Source organism: Schistocerca nitens, chromosome 2 (genome assembly GCF_023898315.1).
Source record: "Schistocerca nitens isolate TAMUIC-IGC-003100 chromosome 2, iqSchNite1.1, whole genome shotgun sequence".
NCBI classification, from domain to species: Eukaryota; Metazoa; Arthropoda; class Insecta; order Orthoptera; family Acrididae; genus Schistocerca; species Schistocerca nitens.
This window is the reverse complement of record NC_064615.1, coordinates 834895075-834921999: the sequence shown is the minus strand read 5'-3', so window position 1 is coordinate 834921999 and position 26925 is coordinate 834895075. Positions and strand designations below refer to the sequence as shown.

At 36.9% G+C, this 26925-nt stretch overlaps 2 protein-coding genes across 2 annotated transcripts in view; one reads left to right on the top strand and one right to left on the bottom strand.

Annotated features, from left to right (window-relative positions):
* Positions 1 to 4436: 4436 nt before the first annotated feature.
* On the bottom strand, positions 4437 to 23999 carry LOC126237105 (60S ribosomal protein L11). The gene is made up of 6 exons (XM_049946916.1): positions 23899 to 23999; positions 23492 to 23659; positions 22947 to 23096; positions 11910 to 12057; positions 9729 to 9823; positions 4437 to 4541 (listed from the first exon to the last, which is right to left on the bottom strand). The coding sequence occupies exons 1-6, from the start codon at positions 23905 to 23907 to the stop codon at positions 4506 to 4508; spliced, it is 606 nt and encodes a 201-aa protein (XP_049802873.1). The 5' UTR covers positions 23908 to 23999; the 3' UTR covers positions 4437 to 4505.
* A 100-nt stretch (positions 24000 to 24099) lies between these two features.
* The window catches only part of LOC126235373 (dynein regulatory complex protein 1), a 444155-nt gene continuing 441329 nt past the window's right edge, over positions 24100 to 26925 (top strand). Inside the window, exon 1 of the mRNA XM_049944096.1 lies at positions 24100 to 24215. Coding sequence (XP_049800053.1) covers positions 24100 to 24215 — 116 coding nt within the window. The remainder of the gene's footprint in view (positions 24216 to 26925) is intronic.

The window sequence follows — 26925 nt, the reverse complement described above, 5'->3', positions numbered from 1 at the left end:
ATTAACATTGTGTCGTAAATGTGTAGAAGGGAGAGAAAAACTTTGAGATGACAATAGTATGAAGGTGGAGGTTTTCGAGAAACAATGTGCTGAAAATAGAGTTGAACTTGGGAACCAAATCGATCACATTAGAAATGATTCAGAAACTGAGGTAGAAATCAAGTGTGCAGTAGTGGCAGAGGAAAAACTGGTAAAAGTAAATGAAATTGTAAATCCAAAATTGTCTAAAATAGAGAAAAAAGTGGAAGTACAAATCTAAAGCATAATGTATGTGAAAGTTTATAATTCTGACATTAGTTGTAATGATGATAGCAATGACAAATCCAGTACTGATGAGAATGGGGTATTTGAATCTATAATTAGTATTGAGGGCAATGTGTTAAGTAAAGAAAGGATTCATGAGGATGTTGTATGATCACATGGTAAGCAAAAAAAGTGCGTCAACCTGTAATAACAGCAAACTGTACAAGGGATACATATTAAATGTTTAGTGGACAGTGGTAGTCATATGAATGATAATTCAAAGGCATTTTTTGAATGTTAAGAACACAGAGGGTATAGTAGTGATGCATGTTTCTGGAACAAAAATTACTAGTGATACTGGTAAGCAACACTGTGTGTGACACGAGAGGTACTATTAACTGAGAAATTGGCAGGACAGTTTTGAAGTACAAATTGCTGACGATTCAAAATCTCAGCAGTGATGTAAAATTTGCGACTAATTTCTTGTGCTTTAGCAAGTAGGGGGTTCAACATTCTGTATTGGATTCATTGTGGTGATAATGCTTACCCCAGCTGTATCTCAATTTTCTTGTTTCCTGAGGCAGTCAAACTCTTCTCCTATCCTGTAATTTATAAGTAAATCAGAACTATCTTTGACTTTCATGTAATGTTGTACCATAGGATACTTCAGTAAATAAATATTTTAGAAAAAGGTTTTGCTAGTGTTATCTGTGTGTGTATACATAGATTATGTTGTGTTAGTTATAAATAACTGAGTCATAAGAGGATGGGAGAAAAAGTGGTAGCATGATTCAAGGATTTCTGCCACACAAATGGAAGGTAAACAGAAAATAAAAAGGTATCAGCATGTGTGGCGGATAATTAACATCTGAAGTGATCAGCTCATGGGTGCAGCAGCAGAGGTAATATGCAGTAAAAACTATCTTAAATATTATATCTTAATATCAATTGTGGTATAACAGAAGGCTTTGTGTTCAGTGAAGTCAGTATATGTGAGATAACTGTCATGATATAGACTTCTCTAACATTAAGGAATTACAATTTTAAACATTGCCTGGCGTAATGTGTGTGGAATGTGTAAGCAAGACATATGTATATCACACTTCAGGCTAGAATACAGTGAAATAATGGTTTGTCTAAGTGATAATTTTGTCTGATCGGTAATGAAAGTTAAGTCTGCCTTAGTATAAGGATCTGTTAATGTAGAGTGTTTTTGAGCAGAGTCAATTTTGCATTGAAAAAGCAGAGCAGATGTTTGTTTATTAGATAATGAAACAATAACGAATAATGTTAGGGTCTGAATGGTTAGGGAACCTGTCTCTGCAGTAGGGATATTTTTTGAGAATGCACCCCACTAGGTAACTAAGTGAGAAATGTAAGCAAAATAATGGAGCTGACATTAATGCAAAAGATAACTGTATACAAACAAATGTGGTGTAACTGTAATGATCTATTTTTGAACTAGGCAACATCAGGTACTGTGTATATTGTGCCATTCATGACACTGCAACTGGGAATGAGAGATTAACAAAAGAGCAATATTCACAATTAATGTAATGCTGCATCATTGGATCTGTAGGTTATCTGAAAACTTCTATTCATGTTCTGAGGAATTACGAGTTTAAAGTGGAAATACTGGAACGAAGAACAATAAGTTTGCTGATTCCCTGATAACTGTGGTGCGAGAGTGATTTGAATATTCTGACAGGTAAATTATGTGGTAACATTTTGTGAGGATTTAATTTTATATTAATGAGAGTAGTACTCAAGAGTGGAGAAAAGGGGATTAATTTGGTACAACTTCCATCCCCTTAATTTTGATTTGAATAGTAATTAAGCTATGTAATGGTGAATGTATTCTTTTTTCATAACACAATGATTAGTAAATATACTACTGCACATCTTAAGTTTGATATTCTGTAAACGAGAAAGAAACAAGTCTCAAGTTTAACCAGTTTAAGACAGAGTAAAGTTTTGTAGTGTACTGTGCACTTCATTTTAAATTTTTACTAGTTCACATATTTTGTACTACAGCCAATTTTAATGCTAATTATCGTAATGGTATGAGAACTACATAAAGTTTTTATTATGTAATGACTATAATTTGCAATTAGTGTTAAACATTTTCTTAGACTTCAGTTATAAGTAAAAGTGAACTAAAGTAGGGCATTTTGTCTCGTATCATGTACTCTGGCGGAGGAGAAACACCTCCTAGGGAACTAATTGCAGTGCATTTCGTAACTGCCACTTGGATCTGTTGAAGGCACGGACAGCTTGGTGACAAAGTGTTAAAGAGCATTAAAAGTGTGAAAGTGCTCATGAAACTTTTTGCCCACAAGGGTTTATTCTGTTTAGCAAGACAGGACTTTTACAAAATGGTACGTGTTTTAATGTAATCCTTGTGTAACCCGAAAAAGGACATCACTTGTGATGAAGATGCATAAATTTTGTTAAAATTATAACTTTCAGACATTTTGTGACCTGTCTGTAATAATTTTGTATGGGGATTTTCATATGGCCAGTTCACATAAGTATAAATTTGACAAAACATATGTACTGTAGCTTTGATAAGATTTCTTATGTAATAAGTTTTTGTGCGTACCTTGTTAAACCAAATTTCAGGCGCCATTTTTGGTCATTGAACTGTCCAGTTAGCTATTAGCAATATCTATCTTGTCAATCCAATGAGGGGGTGATGTGACGAAGCAAGCTGGGATAATTTTAATTCCCCTCTTATATTGCTATCTCCCTCCTTAAAATTCATTTTTAATTTTGAAATAATTACCATTAGCGTATGTGAATAGAATCTGCAATTTCATATAAGAGAAAGTCTGGCCTTCAATTTTGAAGAATATAACACCAGATCTAATTTCGTACTTAAGTTTTATGTATGTAATAGATTTTCTAATTTATTTTGACTATTCCTAGTTAGTATCTATTGTTATTGGGGGAAATCAGTAATAGTTTCACAACTTAAATTCTATTGGTGACAAATATAAATTTTGTAACAATTATAAACATTTGGAAGATGAAATGCTAGCAATCTAAGTCTCTGTTTAGCTCTATTCGTAAAACATGTTAGCATAGCCAGCCCTTAATTCCCAAGTAATTTTCAGCTTTGTCGAAGGTATTGTTTGCATAACTATATATCTTAATTTCATGACTTAAATAATTTGGTCTAATTCTTGCAGAGAAGAAACTGTTTAAAATACAATTTTTCAATGCATTCAGTTAATTTAGTGAGTTAAGTTCTAATAGTAATTTTTGTAAATTAAGCTTTGAGCAATGTGTAGTTTTAGCACCTAATATATATAAGGGCCCAATATTTGGTCATGAGACAGTCAGTCCACAGCCGAGTTTCAGACGAGGAACCTCTGCTGCTTAGGACTACGACAATGTATCAGCTTAACAGTGAAATAAGTGTTACACCAATAGGCCATGTCTTAAAGAAATGACAAGGACTGTTAAATTTATTTGAAGAACTGAACTTTGTGGTAATGTTCTTATTGCTCATAGATGTTCAACCATAAACTATCTTAGCAGTATGTGGAGGTTCGCCTGCAAACTATTAATGAGGCTTACGGAAAGTTTAAACAACAGAGCACTGGCCATACACACATAAATGTGTATATGGGGGTTTGTGAAAAAATGAGAGAGAAAGAAATTGTGCATCTGTCGGCTACATTATTTACGGTAGTCAGGGTCCAAATTACAAATCCCATTTTTCAGCCAGTGTAGCAACGCAGTACGTCAACCCAGAGAACAACTAAGAATTAAAAGGCAGGTGGAGTGATTTCAAACATCTACTCAGTGCATTCAAATACCAACCTGTAATCATAGAAACTGACCAATTTAATTACACCACTCCCTTCCAACAATTTTAGTATACAAGTCCGAAGGTGGCCTAATTTTCCAGATCCCAAGTAACCTATGCTATACTTGGGACACACTGCTACAAACAGCACTAGACTACAAACATACTTGCCTTCAGACAGCAAAATGGCCAGAAAATTTAACCTGCTGCCTGTGGCAACAGTTCGTAAGACTTGGCAACATGGTAAAGTGTAGAACTTATCATAGAAGTAAACTACTTCCCTTCCACACTTCCCTACAACTCTTCTATATGCAGAGCTGCTTTCTTACATTAAGCTTATTACAGTGATCACTGAACTACTTTCAAGAAAATAAGGATATTCATAACGGAAAAATAATTTTTATTTTAAATACTTTATTTTAATTGGGTCATACAAATTTCAAACTTCTTAATTCTTCTTCCCAGCAAGAATAATACCATCATACTGTAAAACAAAAGAAAACTTTCATTAGTAATTTTAGTGTACTAGAAAAATAAGATAAGCATTACAAAAAGTTATTGCAATTAACATGACCCAAGATCAGCCCGTGCAAGATTCCTGAGCAAATACATTCATATTCAGCCACCATACTTGACAATAATTATGTTCAACTTCGAATGTATTAATGAACTAGTTTGAAAAAAAGATGAGAGCACGCAAGGTATTCTATTAAATCAAATAGCCATACTTTTTCCTTCACTGGTAGCAAATTCAGACATTGGAATTTCAAACCTTAAAATCTCAATGAAATATAATATGGATCAATGATGGAAGAGATTTAATATCTACTTCCATCAACAACTGCATATCTTAGGCTCTTTTTAAAATGTCACTGAAGGTATCCAGTGACTTCTTTCTAAATTCAAAGATGCAAATATTCTATCTTATACTAAACAATGGAAAACCCAGGATAGAAAGTAACAAAGAAGAGATGCAAGAGTCGCAAATAGGCACAACAAAAAGACTGTCGCAAAAAAAGCTTAGTCAAAAACACAAACACACACTTTTTTCACAAAATTATGAACCATCCACCTGGTCATTGACATGCCTGTTCTGCAGTCTCGGCAACTGTCATAGAATACGTTGGTCACAGAATGTGAGTCTTTGGGGAGAATATATTACTACCCCAAGTAAATGTGATTATGAGCAAGAGCAAGTGAGATGCTGCACAGACCTCTTGCAAATGGGTGTGAACTATATTACAACAAAGGAATTCACGAGTCAAATTTCCAAAAAGGAATGCAAGAGTCATTACATCTGCTACTTGTGTATAACATATAGGAGGTACATGTCTGTAGGTCCCTTCCTTACACCTCTGTTTTGCATTCGACTTATCACAAGGAACACAAATCTGAATACAGCAAACAAAAACGTCAATGACCAGATGGGCAGTTCATAAATTTGTGGAAAAAGAAAAGGGTATGAGGGAGATTTGAATACAGATATACTCCCCTTTGCTATTTGCAACAGTCTGCCAACAATAGCGTAACCTGTCTGTTCCGCAACTGTTGAAATCACGTGGTTCTGCGGTGAAGAACTCTGAGGCATGTTCTGAGCACATTTTCATCCAGCGAAGATCCTTGAAGGTTGTTCAACAGAGCAGGAAAGGTGGAAATCTGAGGGCCTTAGTGCTTTTTATCAGTGAAGCGGAAAGTGAGACATTATTGTGCAGTAGCATCACTTCGCACAGTCTGCCTGGTCATTGCTCTTTGATTCCATCTGTAAGACTTTCATTCACGAGCCAACTAATGATGAGCAAGCAGATATGGACCTACAGAAACCCACAGATTTGAGATTTTGTCTTAGAGCATGCAGTACCAATACATTCGATTTTTGAACGTTCCCTGTTGCCTGCGAATATCACACAATGGTAAAACGATCACAATTCATCACACTTGCCACTTCTCAGGTATACTGATGTCTATCATTGGGGATTAATGCATTCTAACTATCTTCATCAGACCCTGAAGGTCTTCCTGAATGTGGAGAGTCACTAATGTCAAAATGATCCTCCTCAAGGGGACACTGTATGTTAAATTCGTTGAAATCTGTTTTCTACTCCATAATGTACTTTGGACTTCCTGAACATTTTGGTGTATAATACATTAAAATCAAACAATTGAGAGACCTTCAAACAATATTTTGAATGTGGAACATGTGACAAATTTCAGTTCAGCAGTCTTATCTTCGCTCCAGTCTACTTTTATGTCTCAAAAGTTGGCATTATGAATAAACAAATCAGTTCTTTGTTTCTGATTCTAGATACACAAAACTGTCAGATGTCAAGACAACAAAATGTGCTGGAAGACTAATAGAGAAAGTAATTGATGAATTGCAGGAATATTACGGGAAGGCCATTAGAGATAACTGACAATTCAGATAAGATGAAAAGAGCTGTGTAGAGCACTTTCTTTCATCGAGTATCAACCAATTTTCTGTCACCCTGCATGAATTTACACACAAACATTCTCTTCTTTTACCAATAATGGAGGCAATCAAATGTATTTACAGAAATTTGGCAAATCCTGAGCTACTAAAGTATGCCTAAATATGTGTTTGTAGGCCTTCTGACTCTAGAATTAGCAGTGTCTGATGCTGTAATAACTAATTGTGCGAACCATGAAAGACTTTAAAGTTCTGGAGATGTTAGGGGTAAGATTTGGACAGAACACAGCTAAAGGGCCATGAGAAATGGATGAGATTAGTGTACGTGAAGCAGAGTTAGCTGCTCAACAAATGACAAAAGAAGCAAGAAAGAAAAGGAAGCAAGCACTGGACTGTTGTGACACTGAAGAAGATATACTATGGGCCAGGGCAATTCTAGTGTATAAAAGATGCAGAAATTTAAGCCTGTACAAGAATTTGTAGGAAAAAGTTTTAAATCTCAATATCTCTGAACTACATTTCTTGCAGTAATGACCTGTTTTCTATGAAGTACTGGATGGTAGACAATTTTCACAGCATGCTAAGTGTGAGATTCAACACACGTTGAAATACAATAATTAAAATATCCTGAATTGTTTTTTATGTTCCTTTATTTACAAAATTCTACCAAAAAATTGAGTGTTCGGAGAAAAAACCACCACCAGATAACATGCCCCACAATACAATTTTAGTAAATAATTCTAGTTCAGTGTATCTAGAAAGGTGCATTCAATAATTATGGAAATTTGGGCAGCATAGGACATACAATGTCTCCTTAAAATGAGAAAAATGTTTCCTTGTCGTGCTCCAAACACTGTCTCCACATGACAATATGTAAACCCAAGCTGCGACACTAAACAACAAATAAAGAATGACAATTTATAAACACACGGCAACTCTAGTACCAACATGCAAAACAAAAATGCTACAAACTTATGCACCAACCTAATGTTTGACAGTTGTTTCAAAAATAAGGTTCCCACTTTTTTTAGACATGGAATTATTTACTCGAAAAAACAATTACACCATTGGAAACTATCTTTAAGCTGTTTTACCACATAGTTCTTTTTTTCTATGCATTCTCTGTTGAGTAATCCACTTTTGCATTCCCACCTCAAAGAAGTCCGCCACCAACCCGTTGACAAACTTTGAAACTACTACTTGCAGCTGATTGTCTGTCTGGAATCTTAGACCGCCTAGGTGCTCCTTCAATTTCGGAAACAGATGGAAATCACTGGGTGCCATATCGGGGTTGTAAGGGGATAGTCAATGACATCAAAGCCAAAGTTTTTGATTAAGTCCTTCATTTGTAGCGACATGTGGATGGGCATTGTCTTGTTGTCTTGGTACACCCTTACGCCTTTGCTGACTTTTCCCCTACGATGATTTTGGATTGCTCATCTGAGCTTTTTCAAGGTCTCTCAATAACTTGTCGAGTTTATGGTGGCCCCTCTAGGCATAAAATCAATGAGCAGTACACCATGCTGGTCCCAAAACACCGATGCCATGATTCTTCCTGCTGATAGCTGCTGCTTAAACTTCTTTGGTGGTGGCAATTCGGTGTGTCTCCATTGGCGCAATTGTTTTGTTTCCGGAGTAACATAATGGCACCACGATTCATCCACCATAACAATGGAATCAAAGAAGTCTTTCTTATTCTCGTCACATTCACTCCAGGATTTCCGAGCAAAGTCGATGCGCTGCTATTAGTGGACTTCCGAAAGCATGTGCGGCACCCAGCACACGCACACCTTGTGGTAGCCTAGCTTTTCATTCAATATCCTCTCAATTGAAGCTTCAGAAGCCTCATAAATTTGAGCAGCCAGTTGCCAGATGGTGATTCGCCCATCTTCGAGCAGGAGTTGCTCAACTTTCGTCACAATTTCGTCAGAGACTAATTGCCTGCCGCTTCATTGTTCGCCGTGGACGTCCGTTGGCAAACTCTGTACACCATTTGCAGACGTGCTGCATGCTTATACATGTTTCCTCATACACTTCACTCAATTGCCAATGAATTTCTCCGGGTGTTAACTTTCTTGCGTGCAAAAATTGGATGACCGCACAAATTTCACACCTGATGGTGACTGCGATGACAGGCTCCATCGCTTATGTCTGTCAGGCAAGTACTGACCGTTGCAGAGCCCACTGGTTATTGAAATCAGTGGTGGGGTTTCCGCTGAACACTGTGGTGTTGTCAGATTTCACATTGCACCATGCACGGTGAGGGTACAGATCTGGGAACCTTACTTTTGAAACAACCCTCATATGTTACTTTCCTTGATAATATTATAATGAACATTTCCAGCTTTGGGCCTTACACATCAATATCTCTTTACAAAGTATGTCAGGAGTGGCAATAACAATTGTTGAATTTTTGCTGTGGGTTATTAAAGTGCATTGATATTGCTAAGACTGCCTGCTGAAGGGTATTTTCAGGTTCTGGATCCTATTTACACTTCAATGCCACTTTACAAAGTATTTTTTTAATATAATTCAACAAAATTACTGAATTTTGCTTTTTCACATTTTTTTTAAGGTTGGCATGAAGCTTGTCTTCCACTTTTTTTTTAATTTATTTACTGACACAGAGGTTTTGGCGCCAGTATTTATCTTTGTGCCTGCAAAGCATGCCTCTGTAGCGCTACATGTATTCAACGGCAGAAGTTAGTTGTGGCGGCACCTACCAACATTTTTCAGAACTTCTGCTTACTTTGCACTTTATTCTAAGCTGCAGGTGGCTTTTTGGATTACAAAAACCGGAAGAAAAGTGCAGCTTCGATTCGAGTAAATACGGTACACATCTACTTAGCAATGGGAGACAAATTAAGCAATATAATGACTCAGCATGTAGCAAGCATGTCTGCAAGTGACATCATTAAACTACTGCTCCTGAATATTTAATTGGAAAGATTATCAGCCTTCCCAATTTTTTTCTTCTACTGTAATATATAAAAATAATTTAATACATTCCTCACCTGTCAGGAAGTGACAAGTTGAAAAAAATAAGACTATCAGACAACAGACGTTCATAACCACATTACATTCTTCCACAATAAATCAACTTTAATTTCAGTTCAACACTCAATGCATCTCCCTTTAACTCTTTATCAATGATTTACAACTGTTTTCTTCCATCAGTACAACTAGTTTTCTTTCTTCACTCCAGGTATGCAATGGTTGAATAAAGTACATTCTAACAGAAATTACCTTTTGCTGGAACCACTTCATTGCATCTTCTTTTGTAAGTCTGTGCTGGAAACCAACTACACCAGTTTTCCTTCTCCTGTGTGCTACATTGAACCCTGTAAAAAAAATTAGTATATGAAAGAGACAATGCAAGAAGAAACTGCATCCTTCAGAATGAACTGTAACTTCTCAAAGTAACATCACTAGTAAGCCGTAGTGATGTGTTGCAACAGGAAGTAGTTACTTTAGCACACATTACTAAACGAAGCCACAATTTGATGGCCACGCATGAACATAGTGTGCAAAACTTAATTTCCCTACTTAAAAATAATATGGTTTACAATATACTATTTGGAAATGAGTGAAGGCAGAAGAGTGACATCACAGTAAAATTTAGTATAAACAGTATCTTCAAAAATATAACCAAAAAGTGCTTGAATACATTAGCATACCAACTCATAATTGTTATTGCCTCCTGTCAATACTAAATGGGTGTTCCAATACTAAAACTATTATATCTGAATAACTACAAAGTATAACAGCCTTCATAACTTTTCCTTGCATTATTATTTCCCCTGCAATCATCCTATTCAGGGCTTCATTTAACAATTTACTCTGCAAAATTCAAACATTGTAATTCAAATCTACAGTGACAGAACTATTACCAAACTTTTTCATTGGGCAATGTAATTCATCACATTCATTTCAGCATTTTAACATCAGGACACTACTCAATACACTAAATTAACTCTCTCAGAACTGTGTTCACGTGAATAAGTGTTTATACGATATTTGTACTTCCTAAGGATTTTGTTCACATCAGACCAAAGCATGTACCTGCTGTTATCCACAATATATTTCCTATAGTGTTTCCAGCTACTACTGAGAGACCACTAATCCTGATTCATTTAAAAAACTTGCAGTCTTGCTTTTGTAAATAGCTGTCTCATACAAAAGCTGAAGATTTTGGCACCCTTTAAAACAAATTCCCAGAAGGCATTTCTGAAGTCTCTTCCATAACAATATGCAATGCTGTGCTGGAACGTACCTTACCTAGCCACACGACCACATTAGATTCCACAACCACCAAGTACGCAGTTCACTTTGTTAATGATTACAAAGGAGTATCTCAAAAACTGCTTCCACTGCCCTCTCAACTGTATGGCAAGTGCTTACCCTTATTCTTTCCATATTAGTATACCATCGTGGACTGTCCAGTATCATACTCCTAGTTTTTCAAGCTGCTAATGCCGGTTGTATTTGACATGTGCTTTTAGGCATAATTTTGAGTCAGTAATTTCTCGTCAATGATCTTAATTTTTCTCAAGAAAGTTGTCCAATTTGTTACAGTATGACATATCCATCCAAATGGGCCTTTCATACCTGAATCAAGAATGTTCACTGAATTGTGCCAGTTCAACAGTCACATCCATGTGAAATTTTGTTATGCAACACATCTGCCACCTTCAGCTGCATTATGATACCACAACCTCCGAGTTCCCATAAAGTGTGAAACAACCACCTTCGTCTCATCCAAATCAATTAGTTCTTCCATATCATCTTTCCCATGAGAAACTTTTTGATTACAGGATTCTCTATACCATACACATCCTCCTTGCTATTCAGAATGAAAACACCACATGGCTTTCATGGGGCTCGCAAGACTTCCCTTCTGAGACTGTGCATAAGGGAGTTTAGGTGGTTGTTGTTTTTTTTTTACATCCTGCATAAGACTCCATTTCATTTGCAATTACAGAGGAAGGGAAGACAAGGGTGTGGTAGACCATACTCCAAAACCCAGCTACCAAATTTGTCCCCTTTAGGCAGGAACATTGTCTTGTTACTCACAATGACTATTTATCAATTCTATCAAAACTTTTGTTAGTTCATACTTCCACAAGAGGAGGAATGACCTTGACTGATCCTCCCTTGATGCCAACAAACATTTACTATCAGACCACAGGATACATTGTTTCCATTTGCACCACAATTTAAAGGCATGGCTACTTCACTGCTGCCTGCAACCACACTAGTGTGGAAGAATGTTACAATCAGTGGACTGTATCTCAACCTAAATAAATATAACTATGGGTAATCCATCTGTGATTAACAAACTTGCACTGTAAATGCAGTGGAAAACAAGTTCCTAAAGGAGTCAAAAATGAGTTAGTAGAACAAAAATACAAAGTACATTTTACTAACCTGGTCGTCCAAGCACAACATAGAAGTCCAAACCATAAATCCCAATACTGGGATCATATTTTATTCCCAAGTCAATGTGTTCTTGAATTCCAAAACCAAAGTTACCAGTGTCAGAGAAGTTGTCTTTTCGTAATTCATATTCTCGAACCTGAAAAAGTGGTGTGTGAAAATTGTTGAATTAGATTTAACAGCTATGAAAATTATTACATATATCACCAGAAAGGTCTAAGATACTAGCAATATTACAAGCTGAAATACGAAATTAAATAAAAACCTCCAGCACTTTTTAATAAGCTTCCTCTTGCTCATGTAACAAAACACCACAGTGCTTATAATAAAAGTGAACTGTCTTGCCCTACACTGTCAGCTTTTATGTTTAGGTTTATTCATGCAGTACTTCCCAGACTCAAACCCATGCCTAGAGCAGAAGTAGGATTTGTACAGAGGTTTCTCTCCATTATGGTCAACTGGAGTGTGCCTGTAAATTGTTCTTGCAGTGAGTGTAGCTGCAAAAAATTACCAGAAGCAGCGCAGAAATTTTTCTGGCACTCCTCAGCTGCATGATGTGTGCATGCACATGGCTGTCAGTGTAGTGGTAGTCATCCCATTTCCTGTTTTTACTTCATGCACAGCTCACATGTCAAATAAAAGCAAAACATTTGTGACTGAGCTATCAAGTGAATTTAAATGCATTCACATGATGTTCTTACAATAAAGAACCAAACATGAGAGATTACACCAAGAGAATCACCATCCGACAAGCACACTGAAGGTAAATACCAGGTATTCCATTGTGAATATGGACATTTGAATCTGCACCTCCTCAAGCCGAATGTTGCGTTTTAGTGTGGTTTACAAAAATACGATGCTCTAAGTATTCCTTGATGGCAAAGTTGAAATCTGTTAATGCTACATTTACGGACATAAACAAATGATCATTTAAAGGTGACTGGCAAATTTGATCAGCAGAGTGAATAGATATTGTTTCAAACATACTGACAGCTTAAGCAGAATCAATGGCCTCTCTTACAAATCTCATACCTCCTCTAGGTTGCACATTACTTCTTATTTTGTGTTGTTGACATCCTGAATTTACAGAATGCCATTCTTCGCTAAATTGAAGATCAGCAGCATACATACTGTGTTCCTTGTAATTCATTTTACTTGGTAGGTACGTATTTTTTTTACAAACTTTTTATACACTTTTACACCTCACTTTGTTGCATTAATATGTACTAATAAAAGAACAAAAACTTTAGAAAATACATTTTTAGAGTTATTTTGGTACTACAGCTCTGGATAACTGACTGGCATTATAAAGGAATGCGGAAAATGTAATGAGGCACCACTTTAATTTAACCTTTAAACTATGTAAAAGCACTTGCCTAAACCTTAACATCTAACAAGAGGATGAATCAAGACATTCAGCTCAATTAGCAGGTCACCTGGGCACACTAAAATGTAAGACAAGGTATTTTGATCGAATGCCTAACTGTTTGAGGAAACAACCGGTAAGTTCATAATGGGCAATCTGCTAAAATAAGAGTAAATCCAGAAAATAAATTTGTAACTGTTGCTCATGTACTCCAAGATACAATTCCATTCAATGAATGGCATAGCAGCCAAGGCGCATGGTTGTAGAGCAGAGAATCTGTTCACTTCTCTGATGCATTTTGCAGTTATTTTTCCATTTGTGTTCTTTCTGTAGTGAAATTTGTAGGAATAGGAGGGTTAATATGACAAGTCAGTAAACAAGGGATAATAAGTAGGTACAGTAGTGTCTAGATTATCCGACCTAAACCGGCCGCGTCAAGGTCAGATAACATGGAAAATAATACAAAAAACACAAAAATTTAACTCAAGTAGGCCAAATGAGATAAACATTTAATACAATACAGATCAAATTAGACTGAATAGATATTTACTGTGTGAAGAAGTTAGTAATTGTCTTTTGTTTCCTGGCGTTTGCCACATTTTTGCCACTAAATCATGTAGTCCCTTAAGAAGTAAAACCTCGGTAGACGATGTATCCTCCAGTTGCTCTACGTATTTTAAAGCAGTTTCCAAGGCATTGCGTCCTTTGTTGTGAGAAATCTTGGGCGCACTTTCCTCCACTACATCTGCTTCGTCTTCTTTTTAATTTACCATGTTGACTATTTCTTCATCTGTCACTTCAAATTCTTCATCTTGGACAATCCATTCATTTATGGAATCTTCTGTGGCGTCAGCACATCCCGGAACTTTTCGTAACAATGAAAGCAGGGTAGTATTTTCTGGTTCGTCTGATGCTGTAGATTTTCATCAACTGGAGAATTTTCTTTATTTTCCTGTAGCAAAATTTTCGAGGATTTTGCAATTGTATTTGCTCCAACACTCTCCCAAGATTGGGCCACGTCATAAGCTACGTCTTTCATAAGGTCCCTTGGTCCATAGGCTGACAAAGATGTGACATTTGGAGGCAAAAACATTGCGGGGCAAGTTGTTGGCTTTCAAAAACTTTTCAGTTTCTGGCACAAACTCGTTAAGAAACGATTCTTTAAAAATGTCTGATTTCATCCAAGCAAGTTTTTTGGTTGTAATATTTCCACCAGTAAAGCTTTTTTAGATACTTTTTAAATGCTCTGTTTTTTTGGCTTTCCTATCTTAAGTTTCATTTTCAAATTTGCTGTGGCACTACTGCATGCAAGAATTGTCACTTTCTTTGCTACGTTTGTAGCCTGGCACTGCCTTTTCGGCCCTTGACGCTAATGTTTTTTCCAGTAACATTTTGTAATTGAGACCAGTCTCGTCACAGTTAAAAATTTGATCACCTGTTAAGTTTTCCCTGTCCAATACCTTGTGAAGTTTACTCCTAAACAATTTAACAGCTTCAAAATTTGATGAAAGCTTCCCACCACAGAAGCTAAGTTACCGAATTCCATATCTTTTCTTCCATCTGTCGAGCCAGCCTACACTAGCTGTGAAATCAAGTTCACCTTTGTTTAGTTCGTTATGAAACTAAGGCTTTTTACTGAAAAATAGGTCCCAACATGGGTACACCTTTATCTTTATGTTGAGTAAACCATAGGAACAAAGCTTCACTTACTTTTTCATAATCAAATTTTTTCATGGTTTTCCGATCTTCCAAAACAGCCGAGATTACTCGCTGAGAACACCACTTCTCAATTTCATTGCAGTTCCTTTTCCAGTCGCCAACTGTTGTTTTCCCGATGTTATAATCTTGCGCCAATTTTAATAAAGTTTCACCATTGTCTATTCTTTTTAAAGCTTTTATGTTTTTCTTCCATTGAAACAACCACCTTTTTCCATTTTGCAGCCATCACCACAAATTTTTACAATAAACAAAGTGCGCACCGCCGGCGCGGTGAAAGGTTCGGATAACCGACGATCGGATAATTGAGACTTCTGCAAATATACAATAAAAATTCACTACAAATACACTCTCGGGTCATGACAGACTGATGAAGGAGAAAAAAATCCTTTCAACTGACTAAAGTATAATTACTGCCAGTAACTCCTTGCACCTCGAAGTCCCAAGCTACGATATGATGATCTGACAAGGAAGCGTAACTGTCGTTATATTCATTGGGTCCTGTGCCTCACTGTAGACACACATCACGTGGTCAGCCGCCTGGGAATCCACAATTCCACAGCAGCTTTATTCTGAGTTCTTTACATATGAGGCTGAAAATCTGAATTCCTTCTGATCCAAGCTGTTGGAGAAACTTCACCTACCTTGCTGTTATTCCTGACTTACTCTACTAACCCTCTTAATCATACCTATTCTAATACAGAAAGATTACAAATGGAAAAAACTGCAGAATGCATTTTGAGAGAATAACAGGTTCTTTGCTTCCATCAAAACGCTTAGTCACTATGCCACCAGTACTTTTGTTGAACCTTATGGGTACATGAACAGTAGTCTTAAAGTTTACTTTCCCAATTTCTACAAAATCAAGCATTTTCTTACCCTTACATGATAAATACTCTATTTTTGATCACCTATAGATGTACGGGGGAAGGGTGTAATCGAGCGAATATATTAAACGCAAGTGACATGGACAATCTCTTTGTAATGTGAGAGACCTTCCCCCCTGGAATATCAAGAATAAAGAGTGCATAACAGCATGAGACCAGAGACTTTACTCTGTACGTGTCTGGTTTAATAGCATAATACATGTTGTAGTTGCAATCTCCATCCAGCTGAGATACTGTCCTGACTCAGGAAAGAACAATGACCAGTGCAAAACCAACAGATACATGTAGAAGTTCTCTTTTCCAGTATTACCTATTTCACATCATCACAGTGTTTACATATTGACGTCAGTTTGTTGGAAGTAACTGCACACGAAGTACAAGATTGTGTGTGTGTGTGTGTGTGTGTGTGTGTGTAAATCTGGTTGTGCATAACTTCTCTGAAAACACAAACCATACAGAGAACAATGTTCTGCTCTCTTAGAAAAGCAATGTATTCTAACCAATTTCTGGCTGCATTTCAGTCAGGGTGTATGCACAAACAAGAAAAAATTACTGGATTTCCCAGTTTAAAATGCACTTTTCCCACATGAGAAAATACACTACTTCTAAGGTGAAAAAATACACTTTTTCCATACAAGTGATAGTATACTTCCCCTTGGAGCTGTAAAAATATCAATCCTTTTAATGGTAAATGTTTTATACACCAGCATCAAACTTCAGAGAATGAAAAAACTTTGCAAAAAGTTTTGGAAAGACCTGCAATGTTCAGCAACATTTACGCTGGATATTTTCAAATTACAATACGCTGCATATTTTCGTATTTGTATTACTTTGAACTACAAAATTATAGATTCAGAACACCACGTTAGTTACCAAAGCATCAAAATTGTTAGTTACCGAAGCACCGAAATCTAGATGGAAATGCATTTTTGCAAGCTAATTGTAGCTCATATGTGATCTCGCCAGTCAATGACAGCAGATATCCAGAGTACAGGACACATGACGCTGTCAGCCAATTGCCCCATCACCATTAATAGTGTGTCCACATAAATAGGAAAAGTTAATAGTTTAAATTAATGTACACTGTGCAGCTCCAGACAAGTTAAGCATTCACATGTAGTATTTCTCTTTTTTTGGGCGTGTTACACTTTAAGATACCTCACACAAATGTGCCAGCAAAATTTTAAATAATGACAATTTCTGGGCTTCAGGGCTCGAAATTCTTCCATGCGGTTAGTCCTCAATGTCTTAAGTTTTAAATGAGAATGAAATGCTCTGTGATTTCAGAAATTCATTGTACATTCGCACACAACAATCAAAGCACCATTCACAGTATTTTCCGGCAACCTGTTAGAAATAGCTTTGTTTCAGCAGTTACCAGAAAGCACCAAAGAACAGGCATTACTGCACATGGGCAGCTATAGTGATGTAGGAGGCTCATATATTGATAAATATATAGTATTAACAGATCGAACATGATGTTATAAAAGAAATAGGATGTTTTCATAAACCATATGAAAATGCAAATTCGTATTAAAGAGCACAGTTATGCACAAGCTTGAAATTCAGTGAATAGTTGAAACTAACCAATAGTGTGGAATAAAAAAATTCGTTTCCAATAAATTGATGGCCTCTGGGGAAAAGATTAATAAAAGCCAGTTATTTAGCAAATGGACAAAAATTGTTCTGCAAGGCGACTGCCAAAAATGTGGAAATAAAATAAAACTAGAAAACAAACTGACAACATGTTAGCCTTCGGGAATTACGTGAAGGTATTAATTCAATTGATAGCTCCCAACCAGACAGAAATGCGTTTGTTTTCATTTGGTGTGAGAAGTGTAAACAAAGAGGAAACAGCAAAACCACTAAATGTAAACACTACTTCCATGGAGGTTAACCTTCCCACTACAACCCAGACTGTTATGCACAAGTGTGAATCTGGCAGCTTGGAAGCACACCAGAAAATTTTTCCAGCTGACACCTGGAACCTTGTTACTGCTAGCTACACTTCAAGTAGCCAGAAACAGGATAGGGAACTACCATACACAATTCAACTGCGCACATGCATGAGCAACTGCTCACAGGAACTCAATGTAAGCAGTTTTGATGTCACACTCGTCGGCAGTAGTTTATTATTATGAAATATTCCACAGTCTTCATCTTACAGCATTTGTCACTTTTTGCTGTTTATCAATCCTTACCAGTCAAAATTACAAAAATTTGAAGACTAAAACAATGGAAAATTTTCAGGGTTTTCCTGGATTTCCCCGAGCGTGTACACCCTGTTAGTGCAAATGTAGGATTCATGAGATACAAGACTAAAACAGCAGTAGCTCGATGCAGAACTGGAAAGAGCATGTAAGTAACACGGTTTTACACCAACACTGCCATTTCGTGAGTTTTACTACACAAAAAAGTCCTTTTGACACAGCTTCAAGGCATCATAAGCAGGGCATTTTCTTAGAACTCAAATTGTAATGACAACAGCCTAATGCTTTAGTTTTGGAATGATGGAATCTTATATGGTGTAAAATTCAAATGGTGTTGACAACTAGCACTACAGATGACCCAGCAATGAAAGTCAGGACGTGTTCAAGCTGTGTGAAAAGCCCAAGCTGCTTGAAAAGTGTCCACTGCTGTGCATGTGCAGTAAAGCCTGATTACATGCTCTGCCTACTGCACAACAGATCCTTTTATCCTACCGATAAAAACAATTCCATGTTAAGCAAGTGAAAATATGTATATGGTTTTCAATGAAATGTGTTCCACCTACACAGAGGAGGCATCTTAATTGGTTTGCATTTTTCTGTTCTTTTCATCATTCATTGATTGTTCTACAGATACTACATGCACTCCGTACAGGTTTCCAAGTAATAGTGCATCACACATTTCACTACACAGAAACGAAATATGTTTGGTTAAAAACAAAAAAACATTGAGCCGTAAAACACAATTTTTCACATCTACATAATATTCAATCACCAACAAAGAATGATTGCAAATAACAGTGCCAGCCTTGTTTGTTAAGCCTGATTTGCATCCAATGTATTGAGAATATCCAGAGTTTTAAGAGGATGCTGCTTCTTATAATTTCATAAAAAGTATGTACGTGATGTGAAATATTTATGCTATAAAGCCAAGCACTAATTTGGAAGTCACAAATTACTTTAGCATTCAACATTTACCAAATAAGACAACAGTGCCTAGTTGGACCAAGTGAATGCACTGATTGGACTTCAAATGTTAACACAGCATACACACATTCAACATTTCCTTAACTTCTTATATTTATAAGTAATTGTCAACTCTTGTTACAATGATACTTCTGTTATGGAGCCACAAACACTTCCCTTCAAGTAACCAATCATTCTGACATGTACAGTTAATAATCCATGGACCAAACTATTGATCGTATAGCTTTCATTAAATTCCATCTAATATAACATATAATGAGGAATGTATCTGCAATTACTAACTGTCCACACTAAGAAGAGTTACGGCACAATGGTTATAGACTACTTGCACTGTGCCTGGAAAAACTATCATCCTACACCTATCCACAATCCTTCTTACTTCCCCCAACGTGGAATTCCACTTTCCACACAGTCAAAGAATTATCCCAGTCCATCCTTAGTCCAAACCCCTTCCCACACGAAAGACTCAGGTGCAGGATGTCTTCCACACACACCCCACATACCCTGCTATAGTACTGTAACAGGTGTATTGAAGTATCTGAGGCAAGGCCAACAATGAAAGTTATTCCTTCCTGTAATCTTTGCATGGACATGACTTAACTTCCTCTCCACCCACATATTGTCAGGGGGCAGAGATGACCACCCAGTGGCTCAATTTCAATGAGCTACTTTTACAACTGTTATCATTAAGGTCTTCCTCTCACACATCAGGTTCTGACAAATAGGTGGAAACAGCCTCTGCCCTGCTGCCATCACTACCACTGCCACCATCCCAATCCAACACACACACACACACACACACACACACACACACACACACACACACACAAAATTCTCTGGCATCACCACCTCCCTTTGCTCCACCTTTGGAACAGTCCAATATATTGCCTCGTCCTTCATGAAAATATCATGAAGGGAAAAAGTCAGAGATTCAAGACCACATGAAGGCTTACCAGCAATTTTTCTTACCCCAAGCTGTTTGTGACTTAACTAGAAAAATAGGGGTGGGGGGTGAGGAGTGCCACTGGTACACGAGCTACTGCCACATACCAATCGCTTGCAGGGTACAGACTGCAGACAGATGGCTAACAGGCATGGCTGTTTTATTAGAAGGCGTATGACTGCATCCCAAAATTCACTTCTTGAAGTCACTACCGATCTTAACTCTCAACAGTCTCAAGACTGTCTTTGTGGAACATACCAACAAATTTAAACAACTTCAAATTCAATAACATTTGTGATCTGTAATTTGTGCGTGGCTGAATCTGAAATCTTGGTTGTGGTGTCACACTGATTTGTAGCATAACTTAATGCTTAGTATAAGCTGGAAGATGACAGTTTAGCTTGAAAAGGTCAACAAATGTGAAAGAATAAGGCCGGTATTACACTATCAAATTTCTTTGTCCAATATCTTTGATAGCGTAATAGGGACTTTGTCAAATGTCGTCCAATATTTGATCAAATCTAGGGCCTCGCTGTATATTTGATCAAAGAAACCGCTTGTCTTCTGTTCACTGCAATGTGACATGTTACCACATGGAGCGCTAGCATCGCTGCAGCGTTCTGTCGTCTGTAGTGTTTTTATAACCATTGCCGGTAAATACAATTGGTGTGTGCCGACAACTACAAAATTAATATAGATGTCTGAAGCTGATGAGGCGCTTTGCAACGTGAAGCACCCTGAATACAAAATAGATTAAGAAGATTGGAGACCTAACCTGACCTAACCTCACCTAACCCTCTCCTGTGTCAAGGAATCTGAGTGTTACAGTGAGCCTGTCTTCTGAAAATGTAGCAGTTCTTAAGTGAATATTGTGCTTTGTGATATGAGGATACACTTCATTGAGCACATACAGAAATGTATGCTCATCCATTCTTAAGTAATTGATGTACGGCTTGACGTCTTCCACTGTAAGCTCACGTAACAAGTTTTGTTGAATGCTTTTATCGTGTCGTCTTAAAACCCACAGCTTCACCCAGATTAGATTAGTTTTTCGTTCCATAGATCTGTGCTGAGGAGATCCTCGTGGATGTGGAACATGTCTATTTTTTTTTAAGCTGAAATAACAATACTAATAGTATGAATAAATACAATACATCATTTGTTTCTATTAAAAATTTCGCCAATGGAGTAGGAGGAGTTGGCCACTAGTAAGTCTTTCAGGCTACTTTTAAACTGATCTTTATTTCTAACTAAATTTTTTATGTTTCCTGGCAAATTATTGAAGATGAGTGTTCCTGAGTAGTGGACCCCTTTTTTAACTAAAGTAAGTGCTTTTAAGTCCTTGTGCAGATCATTTTTGTTCCTGGTATTGTATGTATGAACTGAGTTGTTTGTTGGAAAAAGAGATATTATTTACGACAAATTTCATTAAGAAGTAAATATACTACGAGGCAGTAGTTAGTATACCCAGTTCTTTGAAGCGGTTTCTGCAGGACGTCCGTGAATTTACTCCACAAATAATACGTATTACATGCTTTTGGACTCTGAAAACTTTTGTTTGACTTCAAGATTTATCCCAAAATATTATCCCATATGACATTATGGAATGAAAGTAGGCAAAGTATGCAAGCTTTTTCCATTTTTATGGTGCCTATGTCTGCTAACACTAATTGCAAATACAGATTTGTTAAGGCCTTTCTGCAGTTCTGTGGTGTGATCCTCCCAACTGAATTTATTATCAAGTTGTAATCCCAGGACTTTTAAGACTGTCAACCTCGTATGTATGGTTCCATTTTTTCCCCACTTCTTTTCCGCATGTGCACACAATGCAATTGGGGTACGTACAACTGCTGCGGTTAATAACAAGTTGTCAGCCATCTTTAACTTTGACGAAAAATTTGATGACAGTGTAATACCCCTTCTAGCGCTATGTCAAAGATCTTTGTCAAATATATTGGACGGAATATTGGATCACATCTTTGCCAAAGAAATTTGATAGTGTAATACTGGCCTAACTAATTGTGATAAATTGACTTATAGCAAAGCCCAATGTTTACATCTGCATCACACTGAAAAATGGGAGAGTCCAATACACAACTTCTACTTCTTGTGCTATTTCTACATTTGTAGAAATTATGTAAAAGTGCTGTGCATACTGTGGCCTGTTAATTATGGCTGCAATGAGAAAACTGAATCAAGACCATTTGATTTCCATTAAACCTGTCAGCCACCACAACATAATTCCTCCAAAGAATGAAAGTTCATAATGCTCTTTAGAGGTCATCAAAATAACATGATACTACCCGCCACAATTTACTACGAATTTCTTTCCTATAACACAAAATCACTTCATTCCCACCAAACATTCTCTAATGACTGGTGTATAAAATCAGCACTTACGAGCACAGAAGTACCAACAGCCGGCTATCCATTTTTAAATTATCTTAATTGACCTACACCAAAATATGCTAATATATCATTTAAATCACATGGTATATTCAGAAGGATTACATAACCAGAAGTCGAGGTAAGAATTTCAAAAACATTAAGTACCTGAACATTGTTAATGAAGCTATATGGTCCAACAAACACACGCACTGAAGACGTTGCTGTCATGTGCATCAACACATTTCATGTGACAAAGTAGCAATCAGAACCCATGAAATACCAGTAATCCTAATATTGCTGTATTTGATTGCAGTAATTTAAAATATAACCAAATTTCACAAGCCATGTAATATGCACCATACCTTCTGCAACGTGTATCTTTTCACACAGAAATGGCACTGTGCACTTTAACAGGCAGCAAATTCAACTATCAATATATTACAGATAATATATTAATCACTTATTCTACTGATTAAGTGACTCACAGAAAAGAAGTGTTCTGCCATTACATCAACCTTAACACAAAAAACCTACCTTCAACCCTCGTTCTAGGATTTCTTCTGCCTTGGCACCTCTCACTGTACAATGTACAGCAATCTTCTCATTACGTCTAATACCAAACGACCTTACAGTGTACCTCGCCTTAGAAAACACAGGTTGTTGGCCTGTGAGCTGTTCCAACACCTGATGACAAAAACAATTTGTAAATGAAGGTGGTAAATGTGACTGATGTACTAACGAAAACCACGGCAGAGAAGCAAATTAGGTTTTCAAAGTAACATGACGCTAACACGATTGGGCTTTTGCAAAGAAAATGATGGTACAATAACTCAACCAATTGAGCAAATTTAGGCTTAGAAAACTATATCCAAGACTAACAAAAACTTTGGCACCGCAATAAAACGCAAGATATCACCGTCTATTAATCTGCCTTGAATACACAAATAACAGTTTCAATGCAAATTAATTTCCCGGCACTGGCAAAATCACTATCTTAACAACGGGTCACATGTTTCTTACAACTACGCCAGTAAATGATATTACAGACAATAATCATTGATTACTAAGTTGATATTCACCTTCGCTGCTCTTGTTAATCTGTCACCAGATTCACCGACGCAAATGTTTAGACACAATTTCCTGATGCGAACTTCACGCATCGGATTCTTGGTCTTGTCTTTTGGTTCTTTCCTCGATACTTCGGAGGACGCTTTCGCTGGTGTCTTACCAGCTGCTTTACCCTTTTCCTAAATTGATGAACATAGTATATTGAACAGAATTTCACTATACAATGGATAAATAATGTATGTACACATTGCAACAAGAGTAACACGTGAAACAGTAATCTCTCATCAATACACTTTCCACTAAATAAACTCAGACTTATAACTATTTAACATTTCCAAGTCAGCTAGAAGTACGCAGACATTTTGACTTAAATCTACGATGTGTTCGGATATAAACCACCATGATCAAGCCAACTTACCCCCGCCATTTTCCACGTTTGAGAAAGAACTTCCTTTGAGTGTTGAGTTTTTATTCAAAGCAATTCTAAAGCATCTGTGAAAGATGTACCACACATCTCTTCGCAAAGATGTACAGAAACAACGTTGCTATTAGCAACTAGTAACAAAGTAACAAAAATCAGCGGGTGCACGGCATCGGAAACAAGTTTCTAGAAATAGAAATGGAAGGAATTTCATTACAAGAATCAGAGGAATTGAAAGTTACATCAGATGATCCAAACGAACGGAAACTCGCGCGCCGCCAGCGCATTCAAAGGCGATTGGAAGCTGCAAAAAGGTTAGTGCATTGTCGTGCCACTCGTAACAATTAAAGCTGCAAATAATTTAGCATAGTATGTAAAAATCTGAATTATGGAAATTTTGTTACACTTCTCGGAAAGAGATCGTCTTCAATTCCTCATAGATTACGTACTGTTATTTGAACGGAAATTTAACATTGTTTTTGAAAATTTTCCAAGTGAATACGAATTAACTTTTACTATCTTTGTATGTTACTGTAACAATATTTTTAACCTACGTACTCTTTAACATATATCTTATTAAAACTGTGGTTCAAACAGTGCTGGAAGCATTCATATCATACATGCATATCGAAAGGAGAAGTCTTAGGATACATAAACCTGTAGACGTCGAGATCGCTACCGAGGAGATAGAAGATCAGATAACGAAAACAATCGGTCATCGCCTTTTCAAAGAAATCATCGAATCGTATCTTTCGAGTATTCGCTGCTATAGATATGCTCTTTGTATTCTGTGCCGAAGCGGCTTTTGAAATGGCTGTACTGAAAGTCAAATGCTGGTGCCTCTGCTGAGAGACGGCTTTACGGCCGATATGAAACACTTCTCAACCAATTTTTTGAAGACTGTTATTTGAAAAAACTGGATTTTTGCGCATCTTACAGGTCAACTGAAGAATGAAATATCACCTGTCGGCTCTGACCAATGACGTCATATTTTGAAACTTCCTGGCAGATTAAAACTGTGTGCTGGACCGAGACTCAAGCTCGGGACCTTTGCCTTTCGCGGGCAAGTGCTCTCCCGAGTTTGAGTCTCGGTCCGGCACAGGAAGTTTCATATCAGTGCACACTCTACTGTAGAGTGAAAATTTCATTCTAGACGTCATATTTTACTCATAGATATTAATGTCTTTATTTTCGAGCCATAGATAATAAAGCCGTTATTTCGTGTGTCGAGGTGTCATCATTGTAAACTGAAATAAATAAATGTGTTTCTAAAAGACAGGGCTAGACATTGTGCACAATTTTTGTAACTTGCACTAATTTAAATCATTTGTTTGTTCCAATTCTGTTGGTACTTATTTCCATTCTTAGTGAGTTTTAGATATTTTGAAAGAATAGCTTTTCATTCAGGACAGTTTTTACTTTTTCATTTTCGTCTGAAGGTATGGATTTAGCCATTTCTATGAATATGGAACACTTGAATCAGGGTTTGCCAACTGCAGTATGGAATGTAAATTTTAGAGTTGTCGACTATTTTCGCCTTCGTTAGCACTAGTATTAACTATGATATATTTCAGTCGACACTAATACTATCCAAGGGGCAAAGACTGACTGACTGACAGTTGACCTGTGTAGGTCAACTGAAGAATAGGACGCTAGGACTAGCAAAGGCGAAAAAAGCGACATATGTAACATTGGCATCCTGTACCTCAGTTGAACTACAGAGGTAGTATCTTGCTCGTCAGTTGACTTATTTGGGTATGGGATGCGAGATACAAATCTTTGTACCTCGCTGTTTTTCGCTTCGCAAGCATTACTATCCTATTTTTCAGTTGACCAATATAGAGGATACAAATTTTATGTATGTTGCGTTTTATCGCCTTCATGTAGTTCAACTAAGGTACAGGATGCCAGTGTTTCATACATCGATTTTTTCGTCTTCGCAGGCATTAGCTGACTTATATAGGTCAATTGAAGTATGAAATGCAAATATTATGTACGTAGGTCTTTTCACCTTCGCTAGTACTAGTATGAACTGTAGAATAGGATACTAGGTCTCAAAGAAGCGATATTCATAACATTACGTTCGAAATATGAATGTATATGATACATGTCTACTAACTGTTTTCTGTGTCCTGCATTCCTTTGTTTCTCAAAATCTGCCTTTGCTGTTAAATCTGTGGAATACGTCATCTGCGGTAACTTCTGAAGCCAGTGTTTGAAGCCGACGGGCTGTACCCCATTCTTAGTAATCCTCAACTCTTCCCTCGATAAACAACTGAATTTCTTTTCGTTATTCATCATACTTACTGCGCTGCATCAAACTCAATAAAGAATTATAAGAAATTTTAAAGAGCTCACAGGTGTAAAAACGCATTGCGCCAACTTTGAATATGGTTGATTTAGCTCATAAATTTCAGTGAATGAAATGCAGACAAGATACCGACATTTTATTTGAAATTGACAGCAGAACATTATCTCATTTCGTTCAAGAGTTATTGGGTTTGTTATCTGATGGATGGTCGGGCCCAATTCCATCCTTTCGCACTTGCCATCTGCTTTGAAATACTTTTAAAAATTATTAGGTTAAAAATTAAATTTTTGCAAATCTTACAGTCTAATATCTTCGCTTAATAAAGAACTGAATTTCCTCTCGTTATATGCCATAGTTACTGTGCTGCATCAAATTTAGTAGAACACTGCGGGAAACTTTAGAGATTTTGCAGAGATGAAAATGCATTGCATAAAAACCAGAACAAAATTTAATTTCGTTCTCGAGTTAGTAGGTTTTATATTCGAAGGACATCGCGAATCATGTGGCCATAAAAATCGTCATATCTCATAAAATGATTCTAGATATCGAAACGAGATTTTTTGCAAATATAGCATGTAATGTGGCACATATTGTATTGTAAATACTCGAAACCTTTTTATTCACCAAGAACTGGAAATCACACGGCCATAGGAGTGAGAGATCGATGTCTCAGGATGCATTCAGACGTCCATTGTGCAGTGGGAATATCCAAG

Bases quoted from the DNA above. Each gene is read 5' to 3' on its own strand.
- LOC126237105 (XM_049946916.1), bottom strand. The intron at 12,058-22,946 runs GTAGGTTTTTTG...CCACTTTTTCAG, and splicing joins TCCTAGAACGAGGGTTGAAG to GTTCGAGAATATGAATTACG. The intron at 4,542-9,728 runs GTAATTTCTGTT...TTTGTTTTACAG, and splicing joins TGAAGTGGTTCCAGCAAAAG to TATGATGGTATTATTCTTGC.